Source organism: Pundamilia nyererei, unplaced genomic scaffold (genome assembly GCF_000239375.1).
Source record: "Pundamilia nyererei isolate P.nyererei 1_Seehausen unplaced genomic scaffold, PunNye1.0 scaffold00395, whole genome shotgun sequence".
Classification (NCBI taxonomy): domain Eukaryota; kingdom Metazoa; phylum Chordata; class Actinopteri; order Cichliformes; family Cichlidae; genus Pundamilia; species Pundamilia nyererei.
This window is the reverse complement of record NW_005187796.1, coordinates 128,909-150,201: the sequence shown is the minus strand read 5'-3', so window position 1 is coordinate 150,201 and position 21,293 is coordinate 128,909. Positions and strand designations below refer to the sequence as shown.

The 21,293-nt window shown below is 42.2% G+C and overlaps 3 protein-coding genes across 3 annotated transcripts in view; 1 reads left to right on the top strand and 2 right to left on the bottom strand.

Annotated features, from left to right (window-relative positions):
* Window positions 1-11,075, bottom strand: part of whamm (WASP homolog associated with actin, golgi membranes and microtubules) — a 14,366-nt gene extending 3,291 nt beyond the window's left edge. Inside the window, exons 1-8 of the mRNA XM_013915909.1 lie at window positions 10,200-11,075; window positions 8,368-8,541; window positions 6,710-6,860; window positions 6,333-6,502; window positions 4,808-5,015; window positions 2,145-2,329; window positions 1,543-1,629; window positions 1,362-1,457 (exon numbers count right to left, since the gene is read on the bottom strand). Of these exons, the coding sequence (XP_013771363.1) occupies window positions 1,362-1,457; window positions 1,543-1,629; window positions 2,145-2,329; window positions 4,808-5,015; window positions 6,333-6,502; window positions 6,710-6,860; window positions 8,368-8,541; window positions 10,200-10,775 (1,647 nt within the window). The 5' untranslated portion in view covers window positions 10,776-11,075. The remainder of the gene's footprint in view (window positions 1-1,361; window positions 1,458-1,542; window positions 1,630-2,144; window positions 2,330-4,807; window positions 5,016-6,332; window positions 6,503-6,709; window positions 6,861-8,367; window positions 8,542-10,199) is intronic.
* Window positions 11,076-11,133: 58 nt separating this feature from the next.
* Window positions 11,134-17,544, top strand: fsd2 (fibronectin type III and SPRY domain containing 2). Its single transcript, XM_005753032.2, has 13 exons — window positions 11,134-11,386; window positions 11,454-11,691; window positions 11,941-12,036; window positions 12,262-12,495; window positions 12,658-12,680; window positions 13,584-13,705; window positions 13,960-14,124; window positions 14,260-14,394; window positions 14,543-14,696; window positions 15,384-15,517; window positions 15,848-15,980; window positions 16,058-16,234; window positions 17,142-17,544. Exons 2-13 carry the CDS (start codon window positions 11,509-11,511, stop codon window positions 17,389-17,391), a joined length of 1,806 nt encoding a protein of 601 aa, XP_005753089.1. The 5' UTR covers window positions 11,134-11,386; window positions 11,454-11,508; the 3' UTR covers window positions 17,392-17,544.
* Window positions 17,545-17,549: 5 nt separating this feature from the next.
* LOC102211478 (UPF0469 protein KIAA0907 homolog) overlaps window positions 17,550-21,293 on the bottom strand; it is an 11,176-nt gene continuing 7,432 nt past the window's right edge. The window contains exons 12-14 of the mRNA XM_013915913.1: window positions 19,289-19,374; window positions 19,090-19,208; window positions 17,550-18,616 (exon numbers count right to left, since the gene is read on the bottom strand). Of these exons, the coding sequence (XP_013771367.1) occupies window positions 18,486-18,616; window positions 19,090-19,208; window positions 19,289-19,374 (336 nt within the window). The 3' untranslated portion in view covers window positions 17,550-18,485. The remainder of the gene's footprint in view (window positions 18,617-19,089; window positions 19,209-19,288; window positions 19,375-21,293) is intronic.

The window sequence follows — 21,293 nt, the reverse complement described above, 5'->3', positions numbered from 1 at the left end:
ACCCCTGGTTTAAACAAAATAGTCTCACCACAAAGGCTTCTCAGTTCTGGCTTAAAAAGGACCAATTTCGACTGAAATACATAATAATTGGTTTGATTTTCCTGCTCACTATGTAATATACAGATATACTGTCAACAGTGAGCAGAGCATGTAGACGCTCATGAACAAGAGGACACAAGGGAGTGATTTTAAACACAAGAATCAGCCGTCTGAAATCTTGTGGGTGTATTTGTGTGCAGGTGGAACGACATCACAGTGTTGGACTTTCTGCGTGTGTTGCAGAGAGAGAATTTCCTGGGGCCAAAAACTTGTTTCGTAGTGACCTTTGACCACCGAGATCCAACATCATTGTTACATCTGGTTGCCATGACGCCCTGACGCAACCACAAATGGGATTTGAGTCTCCACCTGGAATTGAGCCAGCAACCTTTTGCTAACCATGCACATATGTTAACCACTACACTATGGAGGCATTAAAAAAAATACCAAGAGAGCGTTAATGTTTTGTTTTAAAGCAGGACCATTCATTCAGTCACATGAATCAATGGAATGATTTCTAGTAGTTTCTGACCACTCAAAGTGCTTTAAACTACAAGCCCCCATCTTCTTTTTCATACATATTCATCCTGTGCACATGAGCGCTGCATCTACCGATTTAGAATCATCAGTTAATCTAACATGCATGTCTTTGGACTGCTGGAGGAAGACGGATAACCCCAGGAGGTTTGAATCCTTAATCGCCCGCTCGGCCTTTTTCTCGCTGTGAGGCGACGCAATGCCAGCCACTGCACCACTGTGCCGCCAAATGATGTAGTCATCATCATTACCCAGTCATTATTACTGATGCAGGGCTCTCTTCCTGGGCTCGTAGCTATTCTAGCAGCACTGAGGTTGCTTCAGCTGAATACTAATGCCATTCTTGATTAGGTGTTGACAATGGCATCGCTAACATGCTAGTTTAAGGTAGCGTCTAAGTCTTTTTTAGCAGTCAGCACACTGTAAAGGAGAAGCTGATGGAAATGTCATTAGTTATATTTATATTTAAAGTTAAAACAGAGTCTGACTGTCACACTGAAAATATCACTGGGTCACTGAAGTTAGAAGCCAACAAAGAGCAGTCGTCCACGCACAGTTTGAAGCTCTGGTGTAAGACAGCTCATTACTAACAAGCCCGTCCACAGCCACAGCGCGCCGTCATCAGGACTTCCTCCGACGCGAGGGGTCGAGTGGCTAATAACTGAGCTTTTATTTTTGAGGTGAACTATTGCATTAAGAGGGTACGATGCAGCGTCCCCCCGGGTTTTATTAACTCGGAGAGAGCTGCAGGCGAAGGCAGAGCAGAACGAGTGAGAGCGCCTGACCTCTCTGAAGGATCGTAATCGGCTCAGAGTTTTCTCCCGCTCCTTGTCCACCCACTCTTTCCTCCTCTGCTCCTCCTCCTTCTTCTTCTCTCGTTTCTGCAGACAACAGAGGGAGACACTGAGAGGCACAGGAGAGAAACAGCGGCTTTCATTTGCGGCTCCAACAACCTGGCTGACTTACGAGGTGGACCTGGTGATGCTGGTTGAAGACTATGGAGCTCTGTTTTTCCACCAGGTGCTTCTGCTCATGTGCATCTGTGCACTGATCCTAAAGAGAGACAAAACATATCACTTAATCGCTCGAAAATACATTTTAGTCTGTCAGAAATTAGCGACTGTCTGAGCAAACGGTTAAAAAACTTTGAGAAAATGCAACTGCAACACATCCGGATTTTATTTGGAGGCCGTTATTTGTAATTTTCCAATGCCCCTATTTTTTTAACTGCATTCCCTCCCTGTGAATTACTGGAATTAACTATCGAGAGTCTTTAACCAGGCTGCCTTTGCCATTTTTTTTGCTCTGAGTAATACTTTTTTTTTTTAAATCAAATAAGCAAGCAGCCAACAAAAGAGGAAAACATGCCAAGTGCTTCAATTACTATGTCAGCTAAAAATAAACCAATGTAGTAAAAACATTTTAAAAACCCAGCATTTGGCACACGAGGCAGGCGGAGATGTGCCTTTGAAGGATCGATACATTTTTCCTTGGACAAAAAACCCCCAAAACGCTTGAAAGGACCACAGAATATGAAATGATTTCATGTCAGCAGCACTCGCACACACCTTTTTGTTACGCAGGTAAGCTCGGCGGGCACAGATGTTGCCCCTCTTGGTTTCCAGGGTCTGTAGGCGTCTTTTGAGCTGACTGACAGCTGGAGGGTCTGCTTGATGAATACCTGTGTGGACCATGCTCTGCAACTCCTCTGGATCCTCGCACACATCGTAGTACACCACCTCCTCCTTCAGCTCTGAAACACAAACGCAGCCCAGTCACTCCTACATGTCTTCTGTTTATATGGCATCCTCTCCAGCTGTACGTCAGCTGTCGCATCCCATCAGACAACCTAAATAACCAGTGTCATGCCCACTGCTCACGAGCAGCACAGGTAGTTGTCACAGGTAGTGCCAAGGTTACTTTTGTGCCAACTGTAGTTATGCAGCTTACGTGAAGTTAAGAAATCTGTTTACTTCCTGTTTAGGTAGCAAACTTACATCTGATTAAGAGTAAGCGGCTTAACGTTGGTAAAATTACTGCTAAATTATAAAAGCATCTCCTCAGCTGCTTATGAAACGTTCTGGGTCTCCTTAGCAACTGCACTAATTGCAGTATTTGCATTGCAGTAGCTTTCTCCTTATTTACAGAACATCATATCTTCCTCAGTCCTCCAACTTTATGTTCACGAATAACAAATGACAGAGGGCGCGCTGCTGTTTCTTAGCTAGGAAACTACACCTGAGAGCTGTAAAGGTAAATATGCCCACAGCCAAAGTCACCACAGACACAGACAGCAAGATGCACACGCAAACACCTTGGAAGCAAACATGCCCCCTCCCGCGAGGAACAATTAGAGAAACATTTACACGAACAAAATACAGCATTTCCCAGAAGGCACCTCTTTTCCACAACACACTGCCTGACAATCCAACACATTATAATGCAGCGGGGAGGGGGGCATTGTGTAATGTGTCATTTTAATCATAACTGACACAGAGTCTGAAGGGTGCTGAATCAGCGCTGTGGGAATTGTAGTGTTGGGATATATCGTAAGATGCGTTTAGAATATTGGACTCAAACAGGTGAGAGAAATATTAGAGACACACAATCAAGGACGATTATAAACACTTCATGCATAAAAACAAGCGGCACGCTTTTTTAAGGGCCAGTTCACCAAATGAAATAAGGAAAAATACCAATGTGCCAGAGGTTTGCAACATTTTCAGGAAGTTGGAGGAAAATTGCACAGCTGGTAAAGCTAGTATTTAATATAGAGCTTTTAAAACAAAAAGCCGTCATTAGCATTAGTATATAGGGCTGTGCGATATGACCAAAATCTCATATCCCGATATAAGAATTCTATCGTCCCGATAACGATATAAATCACAAAAATGTAACATTTTCTGTCAATTCTGTGAATCTCAGGCAGCTCGACTTGCGTAAAGTGTTTCCAGCTGCGCGTCATGTACCTGGAGTCGAGTGTTTTAACCGATGCATGAAACGATACATTTTTAGACATAAGTTGTAAAGGCCGCCGTTTTCTTTGTGAGTATTTATAACACGGCATGCTGTGGGGGAAAGCCTGTTCTAACGTGTGAGTCTAAGGTTTATTTATTAGCACCTGGCGGCTCTTTTTTAATTCTCATCCGTAAATACTCTGCATACTCTTTCACGTGATTCAGTTTATTTTGAAAAGTCTCAACAGGATCTTGAGCTTTATTGTGAAAGGTTTATGTGGAACATAAACAAGCGGACACGCGATGCTGTTACCGTAGTTGTTGCTAACCAAAAGGCTTAAAACCAGGCGCTTGTCTGTCCGTAGTGTGGTTATATTAAATATAAGAGAAATAAAGAACTTTAAGAAATTAATTTAGCCACTACAGTGACCATCAAAACGATGAAAAAATATTGCTGTAAACAGTTTATTTTGCTACATCACGAAACAAACGACAGCGTAAAATGAGACAATAGACGTTTTTATATCGTTATATCAAACAGCCCTATTAGTATACTTCCATCTGAAATCCATGGAAGACCTTTAAATCTCAGTTAAAGGTTCAATGAGGCATGCCGTATAAAGCTGTTTGAGCACTCAGGGAGAGTAGACAAGCACTATATAAGAATCAGACCATTTACCAGGTGCCTTTTTAAAGATGGAATTATTCATTATTATTGAATTATTCATTCAGAAAATTAAGTAGCTTAGCCGGCAAACAAAGAAACAAACAAAAAAAGTTCTGAAAATGTTCGGGTACAAGGACCAGACTGAAAATGAGTGAAAAACAGCCGATAACCAAAGAAAACCTTTAACCCGAACTCTTCAATGGCATGCATTTTTAATTTCTCTTTGATATTTGTGCATATTGGGACCCGATGAATGTAAAAAAATTTCTTTTGACCTGTTTTTTGTTTCTGAGAAAAATTGCATCCTAATATGAATATATTTGTTTAAAATTTCGATAGTACAGTGGCAGTATAATGTCCTCGTAAGTGGATATCAGGCCCTTGTAGAGCAAAATTCAGTATTTTGGTCTAGACAACTCAAAATGTGATGTCCACATATGTGGACGCCAGGTCCTAGAAGGAAGACCTTCAGAAAGCCTGGTTGCTCAAGACTGCTTCAAAAACAAGAAACTCTGTCACCGTGGAGGCTCAAGACTTTTGCAAAACACGTGTATATATACCCAAAATAAATCTGCTGTACAGCACAGCTATGTAAATGTGAGGATACCTTTAATCTGTCGTCTCAGGGTGTCTATCTGAGCCACCAGGAGCTGCTCTTCATTTTTCAGGATTTCAAACTTGGCGTCGTAGAGTTCTAGCTGGGTTTCGTAGAACTGCAGTTCCAGCTGGTCCACAGTGTCCTGCTTCTGGCCGTCCTCAAACGCAGACCTTAAATCGGCCCTCTGGCCTTGGGCTCTCACAGAGAGGTTCTCCAGCTGCAAGGCAACGACAGAAAAATGTTACATCAGCCCCGCTGAAAGGATCATAACGGTCGTTTGTGGGGAGGAAAAAAAAACAAAAAACAGTCGTTTGTATGCATACAGTGAATACTTTGTGAGGCAAGTGCTACTTTTTGACAGCTCGCTACCTGTCCTTGAACATTATGATCAATATAGGCTTTGCTTTCAGCCACGCTACTGGCACACACACACACACACACACACACACACACACAAGATAAATCTGACATAAAAAATTAAGCATTTGTGATGAACTGCCTGTCTGAAAACAGTTTAATCTCTGCAAGCTTTCATGCTGTGATGAAATGAGCTGAAACCAGCAGCTACCTGCAGCATGTGCCATGCATGAGCTTTTGCATTCAAAGCATTCAAAATACAGCCTTAAAATGCTCTTAATTATGTCGAACACAAATACACACACTGCTGGAATATGACACAGCTGCCACAGAGACTGAAGCGGTACACTCACGCAAACATCTGGGATACCCGCAGGCATACTGGCACGCTCTAAAGAGTCACCGAGCTGTGTTGCCACCAGCGCAAGAGTTTGCGTAGGTGTAGCTCGCTGATCTCGTTATGAACACTCGCACACAGCTGCAGATGTAAAGGCTCGGGTTGATTTCACAGTGACGGATGACGCCAGCGTCCTCAAACCTGACTTTTTAAAAAATTATTTAAAAAGCTTAATGGGATGGGAATGCAGCCGTGTGAAGGTAAAGGTGTTGCGGTTGTTCTCCTTGCTCTTTTCAAGAGCTCAAACGCACAGCATGACCCCCGTGAAGCAGCAAGTGATCCGGTGCCATACCATCCCGAAAAATGCCGTGATCCTGACATGAGAAACATCCTCCCGGTGCAGTCACACATTTGTGTGTAGCTGGCACATTTTGAGTATGCATATATGCACCCAGACACACTCACTTATTCATGCATGGAGGGGTTTTTTTGTGATCGGGATGGGGGTGTATTGAGGGGATTCTCTATGTTTTCAGAGAAGCTTTATAAATAGATCAAAAGGAACAGAGCAGCCACAGACTCACATCAGACTGGAGTACCGAGTGAATGATACATGAGAGCGAGTAGGCACCGTGTCACATCTCTACTGACTTACAACCACTACAAAAGCAGCGTTGGCCTTGGCACGGAAATAAAGACATGAATGATAACTAAAGTCTTACAACTGCACCACACTCTAGTAAGATGTTACCGAATGTGCTGAGTAATTACAGAACCACTGGAAAAGCAGCTGATACTAATGGAAAACAAGAAAGAACGAAAGATAAAATGGACACGCACCCTCTCCTTGATGCTGTCTTTCTTGCGGCTGAGGCACATCTCGGTGGCTCTCATGTGCTGCAGGGTTTCTTTGGCCAATAGGAAACGGAGTTTTTCCAGCCTGGGAGCCGCTGACGCCCAGGCAGCGGGTCCAAAACGACACTTATCCTCTTCCATCTGTTTCACCATACCTGGAAATGTGCACAAGGAGCTGTCGTGTATATATAAAGGTTATAATTTTTTCCTTACAAGTGTGAAATGAATCCCATAGCGTAATCATGGAGGCTTTTCTTTTAAAACCATTTCCTCTGAAGACAATCTTTTTGGAGGTTTTGATCATTTACACATTTCATAATTAACCGAAACATCCATGCAGATATAAACACAGCAACTTATACCAGCCAGAGCCTTTGAAGTCTGTGCAAAGTAGGTGACAGTGATGTCCTGAATCGAGGCGACTGCATCCTCTGCTTTTTTTCTCCACTCCTCCGCCTCCTTTTCCAGAGCTGCAATTCTCTTAGGACCCAGTTCCTCAAACTCCAAAGACTTCTGCAGACAACCACAGCAAGCAAAACGGTCTTTACTCAAGGGCTTACTGTCCTATCAAAATAAAGGCTAAAAATTCCCTTTAAAAAATAATGTTCTTTAACCTACATCACAGAGTTTGAGAACCACACTGGACATAGTGATGCAACAGGTCAGTCTATTCATGAGTGCTGTGTGTGGCTCAGCAATAACAAATGAACCAGTTAAGAGTGAAAGAGACCTTTATGTGATCACTAAAGGACGTATCGGTCAGTGCTGTGCAAAAGTCTTGAGCCAACTCTCATTTCTTTATGTGCTTCCAAGGAGTCAGACTTAGAGAAGACACCTAACAATGCCGCATGAATTACTGAAGCATGGAACAGTGTTTACACAGAAGAGACAACTTAGTAAAAAAACATTTTATTCACTGTGCTATTAGCTGAAGACTTAGCAGCAGCTCAGCATCATGTACAGTGTGTCCTTAAAAAGACTGGGTACGTGGAGGACAAAAGAAGAAGTGGCAGGTCTAAAATCTGTCTACAGCAGGTAAACAGTATGTGGAAGTCATGTCTTTAAGAAACAGGAATACATCCAGCAAAGTCCTGACACAGGACCTGAGAGATCCTTGTGATGTTTTAGTTGATCCATCTACTGGTCAACGAAGTAAAGAAGCGATTCTTAAGGAAGGGAAACAGGGAGAAACGGCTGAGGTGTGCCAAACTACATAAGAACTAGACTGACAAATCACTGACAACAGATCTTATGGAGTGATGAACCCAAATTTGACATTTTTGGTTCAAATCACTGTCAGTGAGTGTTTACAGCCATCTATAAAACACGGTGGAGGCTCCATCGTGGTTTGGGGCTACGTTTCATTCAGGGGCGTTGTCAAAACTGCTGGAATTATGAACACAGAAAAGTACCATCACATTTTGGTCCATGTTATCAAGAAAGCACCTAATTGGCAACGCCTTCATTTCTCATCATAACAATGATCCTAAACAAACTGTGAGTGCAGTAAAAGTATACCTGGATAGAGAAACACATAATAAAACACCATCAGTCACAGACTGGCCTCCCCAGAGCCTGGACCTCAACTTTACTGAAGCAGTGCGGGATCAGCTTGACAGACAACAGAACAAAAGGCAGCAAACATCCAAAGAAAAGTTTTGAATGTCCTTAAAGAAGCCTGGAGAACTATTCCTGAAGACTACTTAAAGAAATTACGAGATTGTTCAGGCTGTGTTGAAGAAACTTTGTACAATTCTAACAAGCTTAAAAGTCAATCTCTGTTTTTGCCTCACATACTGTATATTTTAGCTATGTTTATATGTTTTTGATAAATCACTGCAATATTTCACATTTTCCAGGCAAAATATAAAGAAATGAGGGGGTGGCTCAAGACTTTTGCACAGTATTGTAAAATCCTCCCTTTTTTTATTTTCATCAAAATCTTAAATTTCTGATATTAACACTAAGTACATCCCCTGCATATAATCGTGTACAACATTCTGACAATGTGTGTATTTACAAGGATGTCCATCTTGTAAAGGCAGGCCAGCTCTCTCATGTCCCTGAAAGGCTGAAGCAGGTACTGGAAGAAAGTCGTGGCGACAGTCGCCAGGTCCTGGTAGGCCTCGTCTTCTTCCTCGTAGATGCTGAGCAGCATGACCATCCTGTCAGCACCGCTGTGACTTTGTAGCAGCTGTGGAGACAAAAAAAAAAACATAAACACCATGATCTGGGTTTACCCTGAGCACACAGCTTAGTTTTGCTCTGTATGACTTTTCATACTCAGAATGAACCAATCCAATCCGTGCCAGCTAACACAAGAGTCGATAACTAGGCCTTTCAGAATACAACTTGGGTGGGCTGAAGGTAGACTTGTGAAGACACTTCAAGATGAGGTTAGTGGTTGAACACCACGGGGATTCTTGGACCTGGTTCTGCGGTGTTGACCGCTGAAGTCAAACAAATTCAGGTATTAAAAAACATTTTATGTGAGAGTGATGAAATATTTGGAACTGAGACTTTTTTTTTTTTGGAGAGTGAGATCTTGGTTAAGAAAATGTTAAATCGCTTGGATTCAAAATATGTAAATAGTTGGAAAATCAAGTGTTATCTATGCCCTGACATCTTCCAGCATACAAAGGGAACAATGTTTGCTTTAGCCATTAAAAACAATCAACGCAGCACCACAAACCTGCATCTGAGACAGCATAAGCAAAAGCTGGATAAGATGTCATAAAGGTATCATTTACAGCAGAACCGTAACAGTGGTTTATGTAGACATAATACCGGCACCGAGTACAGATTCTGATACATTTATTCTACTCGTAGCGGTGCCATCAACAGTTTTTCTTACAGGTCCACTTGCTCGTTGTTTCTGTGACCAATTCTTGATCAGAACCTTACATCTGTGTAAGGAAACAAACCAGCACAACAAGCACATTTTCAGCTCAGCGAGCTACATCATGATGTCTGTGGAAACAGGTACAGTGTGGGCATGTAAAAACTCAGCTACCATAACTCAGACCACATTATTTTGATAAAAGGACATGATAAGCTTGGAGGCATGCATTCCAGCGATCTCCAGTGGATCTCGAATGGAACTAGATTTCTGTTTTGATGTCAAGCTGACGTATTATGCTCTTCAAATTTTTCATTGGTCTATTGGCTGTCATTTGACTGCTTTTACTTCCATTTGCATGTGAAACAAACTAAACAGAGCTAAAGGGTCAGATTGCAGGTTAAAGCAGCAAACAAAGACCAGTGCTGGTGGTGTTGCAACATCTAGAGCCTTGGCTGGAACAGCAGCTGTGGTTTGCTGTGTCATGGTAGACCTGATTAAGGCTCACACCACCACTTAGAGGTGCTAATATGGCAGACTAGACCTTTAAACTTCTTGGGATTAGAGAGCATGCGGTCTTTCTCAGACTTCAGACTTCAGGGACTCATGTTTCTAAGGTGTTGTAAGACTTCTATCATAGATGGGGCACCAAACAGATACAGGGCCAGTGTTGCTGATACCGATGCCAAAACTTTTGCCCTATAAAATGTAGATTACAAAGGGGAGAGCAGTGTGCCATGATTACTGATTGATTCATCATTAATTTACACATTCTGAACACATTTTAATGACCACTAAATCACTGTGATTTTTACTTTCCACATTAATTAATTAACACAAGGTGTTTGGAAACTGATTTTCTGGAGACCTGGAATGTAAATGTGCCTGCCTCTAAAACACATTTCTTTAACAAAATCCAGTGGGCATACTGCACTTAGGGGAACAAAAATAGAGTCTCAGTCCTATCGCGTTGGTATCGATATTAGATCGATCCGCCCACCTCTACGCCTTACCTGTCTCAGGTGACCCTTGGCCCTTGACATCTCCTCCTGCAAGCTTTTCTTTTTGAACTCCTGTAAATTCTCAAAGTACTCCTCGACATCTCGGTCATCCTGTGCGAACAAGGTGTCGAGAACGATCTTCCGTCCGCAGAGGTCAATAGCGGTGCTGAAATACTTCTCGAGTTTCCTACACGGGGTGTCATAGTCCCTCTCCTCGTCATTGTCTGGACCTGATCTCCTATTCAGGAAGAGCAAGTCCCAAATGTTGCCCTCTTCAAACTCCGTCAAATCCGGGAAGCAGCCTCCCAGGACGTCGGCCACGCAGGTGAACTGCTGGTGGACGTGCTTCAGATCGCTGACGGAGAAGAGTCCTGCCCAGCTCATCTGAGGGTCGTCGGCGGCAGGCTCGGATTTGCGCTTCTGCCGCTGTAACGTCCGGTTATGGCAGGTGACGGCGAACTTACACTCGATGACGTTCCACTGTACGATGAAGCCCAGTTTAAAGGCCTCATCTTCCTCAAATATGTTGCTTTTAACGGCCACCCACCCCTCCAGACTGTCTAGCCGCTCACACTCTATGCTGTTCATCTTAAAAAGAGATATTTCACCCTGGCCGAGAAGCTGCTGGCTCTGTTTACAACGTCCGCCATTTGTGTGACGTCAGTTGCCTTCACCAGCCCCGGAAGTTATCGGTCAATATGAGCTAACGGTTTTACTAACACAGATATCTACCTTTTAAAGAATACGCTGTTTTGACAAAGAATGGTAACCACGAAAAACCTAGACTGGGTCACTAAGAGCAGGCGGGTCCCATTACAGAAATTTCTAATCCAATGCGTTTGATATGTCTTAAACTAAAGTTTACGAGGAACCTTGAATGCACCATAAGCCTCTGGTACTGCCTTTAACTTTGACCTTTAAATCACATGTTCGGGGATTTCCAAATCCTAAAAATTAAAGCATTTAACTTTTAGTTGTTGTTCCTTTACAATGTCAGCATATCTCAGACCTCTGCAGACTTTCGACCACGTTTAATGAATCTATTTCATTAATAACGAACTTCCTGTGTAGATGTTTGGCATGCCTGTGAAATGTGAGCAAACACAGTCCCATCTATTTCTGTCACTGCTGTCCTGCCGGATACTGCTGCTGGCCTGAAAAGGCTGTCTAAGAACCAAACGGCTCCCTTAAATTCTCAGGTAAATTTGTTATCAGCTGCTTGCTCACTATAGCAGTTCTGCTTTGTTAAATTCTCCTCCGATGTAGTTTCAGGACACTAACAGATACTTAAGCCTCAGTCCTCGCCTGAGTCCTTGTCATCATGGACTTGTATGAGATCAGAGGAGGCGGGCTGGGTGTAATTGCAGAGGAAGCCGAGCTCCAGGAGTTAAGCAGAGAGTCTACTGCTATGGAGACCTACAATGTAGGCTCACCTCCATCTCCCACTGCAGCAGAAGATGGAAGTGATGGTGAGGAGGATGCTTTTAAGGAGGGAGAAACTGAGGTGAGGACACTAACTAACCACCTCTGTTCAGCCACAGTCGTCTCATTGCATTTAATCACTTCTCTGAGAGAATGCCAACACAATACAGAAGAGTAAAATGAATAGCTGAGTGAGGGGAAACATCTGATTAAGATACACTCATAGTAAACAGCAACATAAACTCTTAACTGTTACCCCTCATTGTAGTCTGTGTTGCAGGTTTGAATTAAATGTGAAAAGAGCTCAAGCTTGCGTTATGACTGCTTTCAGGGGGAGATCATCTTGATTCGCGATCAGCTGCAAGAGAAGGTTGCAGAGATGGAGAGCTTTGCTGGTCATCTGGAAGAGATCTTCCTTACAGTGGAGGTACTACTCAAACGTCTAGTCTGATCTCCTTTGTTTTGACATAACTTTACTGTTTTATTATCATATGCATATGCAGAGATGCTTTTTTCCTTTTTTTTACTCATAGACAGTAATAAAGTCATCACAAGCCCATTTTATTACATCAAATTGTTGTTTTTTTAATTTGTTCTTTCCTGTAAAACAAATGTGTTACACTCTAACTCTCTCATATTATTGCACGTACAGGAGAATTTTGGCCGCCAAGAGCAGCACTTGGAGCAGCACTACAATGACGTGCTGCAGACACTGTCTCAGCGACAGGATGAGAGCGCGGCAAGGTTGGAGGAGGAGAAGAAGAGTAAGCTGGAAGCCCTGTACGGTCAGCTGCTGGCCTGTGGTCAGGCACTCGATGCCTCCAAGGAGCTCATCGAGACAGCGCAGGAGGTCTACCGCAGCCAGGACAAGAGGCTTCTTTTGAAGGTGATAAATGACTCCACTGGATCATATTTGCAGATGGCCCCAAAAATAAATAAATAAATAAAACATGGCCAGCTAATGCAATTGTGGATATGAAGCATTGATTAGCATTTATTCATTTATTTATTTTGCTATTGAAATTATTTCTTTGGATTTTATTGACAGACAGTTATGCCCACAATTAAAAGGTAAGCATGAGGCTGCACAGTGAGTCTGCACAGTGTGACACTGCAGGTGTGATATTAAGAGATCGAGCATCAATAACATGTGAGATTTGTCTTCCCTTTAGTTTCAGACTTTAGTTTTATTTAACTTGATATATTTTAAAATCCCAGTTGAAGGTCCACTTACTGAACTTAGCAAATAAAAACAAAAAAAGAACCTTGAACCTAGCACAAAAAGTAAAGAAATTTGTATTTGGTCAATAATTTTATTTATTTATTTATTTATTTTTGTAAGGTTGCTTCCTGCCAATAGACCTATACGTTGGAAAGCCTGTTTATTTCACCTTAAATGTAGCCACATTTATTAGGGAAAATGCATTTGTGGGCTGAGCAGCAGAGTTGAGTATGTGGGTCGCGCCCGTGAAACACTTGTCAAATTTCCTCTTCCAATACCAGTCAGCTTATTCTGCTACTGACTCTTGTTTGGCGTAGTTTATTGGACTGGATGATTAAAGTCTGAAGAAACAATTTATTCATTTAACAAACAGGGCCCTGAGTAGCACGTGGAAGATCCACACACAGCCACAACAGCCTGGCACCTCCTCCTCATGCTGGTCACCAGCTTGGTCACACGCTGCTGTGGGACGGCATCTCAATATGGTTGTGTTGGCTGACTTGCGACAAATGCTGTTAAACTGACAATATGTCTTGTTTCTTCAGACTTCAATCATTCATATTCATTCATGGGCACAACCCACAGACACAACTCTGCTGAACAAACTCCATCCACTGTACAAAACATGCTTGCATGCTTGATGAAAAGCACGTAAAGTATTTATTTTATGGTCAAATTTTGAACATGAGCCTGATAACGCACTGCACGTTTTTTTAAATCAGGGCTTTTTTTTTTGTTCTGTACCACACTAGAATCGAGGAGTTTGCCAAAGACGAGGTTGACCTCACGCTGTCTACATGTCTTGAATTCAACACACCGCTCGCTGACCTGTCGGATGTCAAAACCATGATGGACTCGATCAACGTTGTTCCAGGTCTGAATCTACAAATCGCCTCCTCTGGTTCACTTTCCGCCTCCTTCTCTGTCACTTGAAAAATACAAATCTAGCAACACGCCGTGTCTTGCGTCACTGAAAATGAGAATCCTAATAATAGGAATCACACAGAGGTGTCAGTGTTGAGCTTCAACCAGAACAGAGCTGTCTTAACATTTAGATTTTTGTACTTTAAAAAGACTTCTTGATAACTGTGCTGAATTTACAGTGAATCTCTATCAAACAACCCCCAGCTCCATCTGCCCCAGTAATCAATCCCCAGATGCCCAACTCTGCCACTCAGACATCCCTGCGCGTGTGCTGGAGCTTGTTCTCTGATGACACAGTGGAGTACTACGAGCTTTACTACAGGCCGGTGCTGGAGGATACACCAGCAGACAGCACCTTCACACCGCAGGGTATAAACCAGAGACGCTCCCTGCAGATGTGCACTGCATGATAATGTCACCATCTGCTGCTCAACTTGTATCTACTGATCTCCCTGAAAATATTGCGATCTAAAGGTGTGCTCATCTTTTTGTTTTTTATTTAAGTGAGCAAGGTAACGTTGAAGGAGACGCACTGCACTGTTGCAGATTTGCTGCCCAATGCTCAGTACGAGCTCTGGGTGACGGCTACCAATACCACAGGCATCAGCCCAGCCAGCGAGAAGGCCTTATACATGACGGGTAACAAATGTCACTCTCCAACTACGTGAGGAGTTCTTAAACTTGTGGCAGTTTAAAATAATAATAGTTCTGCCACTTTCCTCAGCTTTGCAATCACTCCAAAGTGGTGTGTTGGTGGGAATAAAAGTCTAAATCCTCTCTCTCCTAGTGCCATCACCTCCAGTGATTAAGCAGAGGGAGTGCAGTAGCTGTCCAGAGGCTGCTCTGATCCGCTGGGAGTCAGGAAACACCAACCCCGTAGACTCCTACACGGTGGAGCTCAGGGAGATGGGTGCAGACGGCACAGAGAGTAGCATTACCGAGTAAGAGGTGTTATTAACGAGACCGATTTGGCAAGCTCAAAATTTAACCGTGCCCTCTCCTTGAAATCTGTCACTTTGAAAAGGCCACGCCTAGAGTTAAAGTTAAAATAGCTCGGTAAAAATAGAAGCGCTTGGCTGGAAACGCAGAGCTTCAAAGACGCAGTACTCCGTGATATTAGGCTCCACTGGCTTTTTCCTTTGATAAGGCTTTTGCTTCAAAATAAACAAGCTGGTATTAGTGCTTGCCTGGGAAGTTTTGTTTTTTTGAGGTCCCATGGATATAGAGCTGCTGAATCAAGATGCACTCTGTCCTAGAAAATCTATTCTTAGCTTCAGCCCTTGCAGTGCTGTTGGCCTCAGCTAGAATGCTGTGCCCACATTTAGGGTCATTTTCATTTCTTATCCAGTCGCTCTGGAGAACACTTTAAACATTTATCTGTGCAGTAAACTATCTTTTTATTATGAATTTTTTTTCAAGGTAGACTTAAATTAAAGAAAATGTTCAATTATGAGTATATACAAATATAAGTTTCTGTTTAACCACCAGAATTTCAAGGTGATCTTTCAGTGATTTATGTTTTGGAAACCATACACAATAAAATACAGTTCGCAAAGTGATCAGTGTTCTGCATTTACTATATATTTAAAGGAAGACGCGTGACCCTCATGTCTCAATTACAACCCCAGGTCTATTGTAGCAGTGCCCACCTGTCAGTGTCTGATCCAGCTGCAGCCAGGACAACGTTACCTCATCTCTGTGAGAGCGGTCAACATCGGAGGGCCCAGTGACAGGAGTGAACCAATTACTATCACCACGACAGGTGAGAAACAATTGGGATCAGCGTTTTCATTATGTTTTTGGCTCACTCATAGGCGGTATGGACCTTATCATTTAAAGCAGAACAGTTATGTCTGTCTGTAACTTTAAGCATCTACTTGTCGATCATCCCCCTCATGTTTGAGACTCCTTTCGCTTAGAAAGAGCATATAAGTTTATTTATTGTTAGCCTTGTATAAACAGAGGTTGCACGATTAGAATAAATCAATCTGATGTCCTGTGTTTAAGCCGTAGCTTAAATAAATATACCTTCTTACTACATACATGGATTCAGGCAGAGTCTTTGCAATCAAACACTCATTTACCTGTGCAGGTACGTTTTTCTATCTCCTGGAGGACACTGCCCATCCTTGCCTGTCCATCTCTGAAGATGGCTTCACAATCTTTTATGGAGATGAAGAACTTCCCATAAGTGCCATGGCCTTAGATGACAACACCTTTACCAGGTGCGAATAATGGGAACCTTGACTTATAAAGATGACTCTATACACTTGCAGATGTTTAAATGTCAGTGTCTTTACAGATGTGTAGCTGTCCTTGGGGATCTGATTCCAGTGCGAGGAAGGCATTACTGGGAAGTTGAGGTGGATGATGGGACAGAGTTCCGGATCGGAGTTGCCTATGAGGACACAGAGAGGAACTCGTATCTTGGGGCCAACAGTACCTCGTGGTGTATGAGACACATCCTGAGTCCATCCAGGTAGCAGTCAGTACCAGCCAGGGTTCTTTCATCAGCTTCACTGCTGAACACCCTGTGATGTCCTGTCAGTACTCTTTACACATTAGTACTCCTCCAAAATAACTGCACACCAGGGATCCTATAGGTAAACTATGCCTGTGAACAACGGTTTAGCAAATATACAAAAGCACAACTGCTGAACCGCAAAATACTTGTATCCGATTGCTGTAACAAAGTCCCCATATATTTCATCTTAATCATCTCAGTTTGAACAGCGTCTGCGTGTTTTCAAGACAAGTGCTGTAGTAGCTTTGGTTTTCTGCTCAGTCATTTTTCTTAAATATACTTGTTCCCTGAAAAGAAGCAGACATTTTCACAGGACTCCACAGATCTAATAGATGCAGACTTTTCCACCAATCTGATAGCAGAATTAACATGCAGATCCTCTGAGGGCCTATTATTGCAGTTCTCAGAAACTGGGCCAAGACTTTATTTTTAGCATTCAGAAATTTTCCCTTTCCTAAGCAAAAAAGAAAAAAAGTGCATCCGTTCTGTGTGAAACTAAGCCCATTGAAGGGAGAAAAGCCCACAGCTGAATATCTGTTACTTTATAATAGTTTCTATGGCAACTCTTCTTGGAACAAAGCAGGACAGATGAATTATCACATTTAGCGAGTCATTCGCAGCAGCATATCACACGAGCCCTGAATATGGCTCCCATTGTGGACATCTTCTTGTTGATTCTGCCTACGCACAATTTAACAAGCACATTTTTCATTTTCTTTAAGCTGCAGCCATTTGAAATCCTGCTGTTGGCTCATTATTCAGCATCTGCTTTCCTAATGGCTGACAGAGCGGGAAAATCATCAACAGTATGAATAAAATTGCTTTTTGACACACTCAATAATAATGCTTCTCCCTTTGTTAGGCATAAATACGAGTTTCTGCACAACGGCTGGAGTCCTGACTTGAGGGTCACTGTGAACCCCGTACGGATTGGAGTGGCACTCGACTACGACAGAGGGACTCTGTCTTTCTTTAACGTAAATCTGGAACAACATCTGCACACCTTCCACTGTCACTTCCAAAATTACGTCCACCCCTGCTTTAGCCTGGACAACCCGGGAGCGCTTACTGTACACAACAGCATAGAAGCTCCTGAATACACATTCATCTGACATCAGAAGTATCAAGAAGAAATAAAAACCCAGGCAACAAGGACAAAACAATTATCGACTTTAATACTTACCAAAGTGCTCGGTGACATCGAACAAAACCAATGTTTGTAACGCCAATCTCCATTAAAAACTGAACTTTCTCACTAAAGACAACACACTGCTTTCAAATGTTTTTATTATAGTATTCCATGGGAACAGGCATACACCATTTTCCAAGATAAGAAAAGGTTTCACTAAATTGTACAATATTTAAACCACCTGTGACTGCAGCAGACTTGAGTGTTTAAGTCCAAAGGGGGAAATAAGGAGCTGTCTTTTCTTTGCGCTCCCACCGAAAAAAAAAAAAAAAAATGCATTTGAGAAAAAAATGAAAGGGGGAAAAAAACCAATTGAAATTATAATACAACTATATTCACATATGTAGAAGGAAAGTCCACCCAGAATACTTCCACACACTGTATAAAGTGGCTAATGATGATGTGTTTGAATTTGCAATCAGATCACTATTTCATAAAAAAATAAAATGAAAATAAAAAACCCACAAATGTAGCCCAAAGAGGTGTGACATTTTAACATAAATCCACACTTACGCTGAAATAGTTCGCATCTAGACTTCTATATTTACATTTTCTACACAGGCAGCAGAAAGTTTGAATACGCCCCCCCCCTTACTTTACTCCCCCCCCAAAAAAACCTCTATTTCCACATGTGTCCTTTTTTTAAAGCATGTTACGAATGCTGTATGAAGACCGATGGGCTTTGAAGGTTGGCTACCTGATCTAAAAGGTATGTCAATAGTAAAAGGGGTACACAAACTTTCAAAGAACTGTCTCCAAGATCCTGACAGAGCTTAAAATTAAAAATGCATCTGTTCTGAAAAACGGAAGAATAAAAAGGACTCTCCCCTGCTTTGTGCGAAGGCAGTTGTCAGCAAATATATTTGTCTTTGTAGTAAATGTGGTGTAACATGCCAGAACAGTGTATGATACAAGGGTGGACTTTTCCTTTGATGCGGTTTGAGTTTGTGAAACTTGCTGATCTACTGAATGTGGTCTATGAATGTCCTGGACAGTGGGGATGGGACGGGGCAGAGGTTATGAGTTATCTGTCTTACTGCTACGGCTCCTCTCCTCCTCTTCATCGGAGGAATCCCCTCCGTAGGGCACTAACCCTGATGTATCACTGAACACTTTAGGCTTCTTCTCGCACACCTCGTCTTGAACACCTGCAAGAGCACAATAAAGGAAAAAAAGAAAAATGGAGAGAGAGAGAGAGAAGTAGAAGAAAGGTGGGAGATATGAGCAAGAGAAAAAGAGAAAAGAGAAGGGGGGTAGACAAAGCAGGAGAAGAAAACAAAAAGGAAACCCATTGAGGAGCCCCATATTAGCGGTGGTTTTTGAGTTCGTTTGATCCACAGCCAGGGGGAGGGAAGATATCAAATGAAACGGCAGCAGATCACACATCCATAACAGGCAGGTCCAGGGACACATGTTGAGAGAGAAAACAAGGGAAAGACAAAAAACATATACAAGAAGAGCATGTTAGTGAGTTTCACCAGCGGAAGGTTTCACACAGGTCTCCACTCCTCCCCCATTGCTCCACGGGGGGGAGATGCCATTTCATGTAACAGACAACACCACAGAAGAAATATCTGAGTACTCAGGCTCTCAGAGTATTAGGAAATAAAGAACAGCATACCCAATGACGCGGTGCTGCTGGGCAGACTCGCTGGATCATCAGTCATGGCATCTCTTGGCCTTTTGCGTGCAACAGCGGCGGGAGCCACGCAGGGAGGTGGCGGGGGAGGCATCAGAAACCTGAACAGAGAAAAATATGAATATCTACGCTACACAAGACTCACGAAGAACAAGGGAAAAACGATGATCTATGAGCAGACCTTTCTACTTCTTTCTCCTCGCCAACACTGGGTGCAGGAAGGGTGGACTCCTGATGAGTTGGACCCTCTGGAGAGATGGCGTAGGGCTAAAAAGACAGAACATTCAAGCCTTTTTACAAACTTTCAAAAGAAAAAGCTTGTCTCAAAAGAAAATTATTTTAGCATGTGAAAACCTTGGAAGACACTCAGAGCTTCCCATTTGCTTCAAGTTATTTTGATACTCAGCTAAGGCTGCAACAAGATCCAGCAAGTTTGCTCACTTACAAAGAAATGAACAGTTGCTAATTTTTATGGTAGTTCCAATGTAATGGAGAAGAAAGTGTACTTTATTGGTCCCCGTGGGGAAAATCGCTCTCTGCATTTAACCCATTCACTCAGTGAAGCAGTGGGCAGCCATTGGGCGCCCGGGGAGCAGTGTGTAGGGACGGTACCTTGCTCAGGGGTACCTCAGGGTAGCTGTTCAGGGGAATCGAACCCCCGACCTTCCGATCATGGGGCCACCACTCTACCTACTGAGCTATCCCTGCCCCAGGGGAGAAACCAGGAAAAAAAACTATTCAATTTTTCAAGTTATAGACTATCCCATAAAACCCGGATCCCACAGATAGGCTGTGTGGCACAGAGATGACAAATAATTACTCCTGATCTCATTCAACTCATGTGTATCAAGCAAACCTGTCCAGTTACTTCAATTTAAATCTGTCCACCATCATGAGCAAGACCAAACAACAGTGCAAACATGGTGACAAACTACAAAGACACATCTTACTACTGTCAAACTATACTTTGAGATCAAATATTCATTTCACTCATCTACATGTAAATCATTTCAGAACTTTTATGCAGTTTCTAAGTGAGCCAGCTAACAAATTCAAGCAGGGGATCAAATTAATATTTCCCCCGCTGTTTAACACAGACCTCTTGCATGGACTAAGGCATTAAAATCTTTAATATTCTTTTTTTAAAATATCTGAATTTAAAGGCAGATCTATAGTAGGGAGCAACTAGAGAGAAATCTGCTTACAAATTACAACTCGAAGTGCTTTTGATGGGAGATGATAGGCACTACAGCTTCAATAAAGTTTGTTTTTGAACTGAGCACTGATAAAACATGATCAGATTTTCATCCAAGCCAAAGTTATGGCCAAATGCAATCAAACAAAAAAAAAAAAACAAACAAACAAAAAAAAAACAACCCCAAAACAAACCTGTTGTACTTTTCACATCTTTACTGAACAGTAATCTAATGTTATCTTCCTAATTGGAACATGTTGTTAGTACAATACAATTTTATTTATATAGCACATTTAAAAACCAATGATGCTGACAAATCATCAGTCAGTTGACGATAGATTTGAATGTCATCAGTGTGAAAGTGATAAGAAATATTGTATTTTTCAAATATGGAGCCCAAGGGTAGCATACACAAAGAGAATAATAGAGGGCCCAATACAGACCCCTGGGGCACACCACAACAGAGAGGGGCAACAGAGGAAGAGTATCCTCCCATCACAACAGAGAAGGATCTATCTGTGAGGTAAGAATTAAACCAGTTAAGGGCAGAACCCTTGATGCCTACAACATGCTCTAGCCTCCTCAAGAGTATATTATGATCAACCATGTGAAAGGGTGAAGACAGATCCAATAAAACTAAAACGGCAGGGCGACTAGAGTCAGCAAATACAAGAAGATCATTATAGACTCTTAGAAGGGCCATTTCAGTGCTATGGTGTGGCTTAAAGTCAGACTGGTATTTGTCAGTAATATTATTTGCAACTAAGTAAGCCTGTATTTGAAGACAGACTGCTTTCTCTAAAATTTTTGATAAAAACGGAAGTTTCGAGTTTGGCCTATAATAGGACATACTTTAACTAGAGGTGCAACGATACACAAAATTCAAGGTTCGGTTTGATACTTTGGTGTCACGGTTCGATATTTTTTCAATACAAAAAAAGAAAATTCATGCCTTTTTCATTTGTCATTTATTAAAATTATAAATATATAT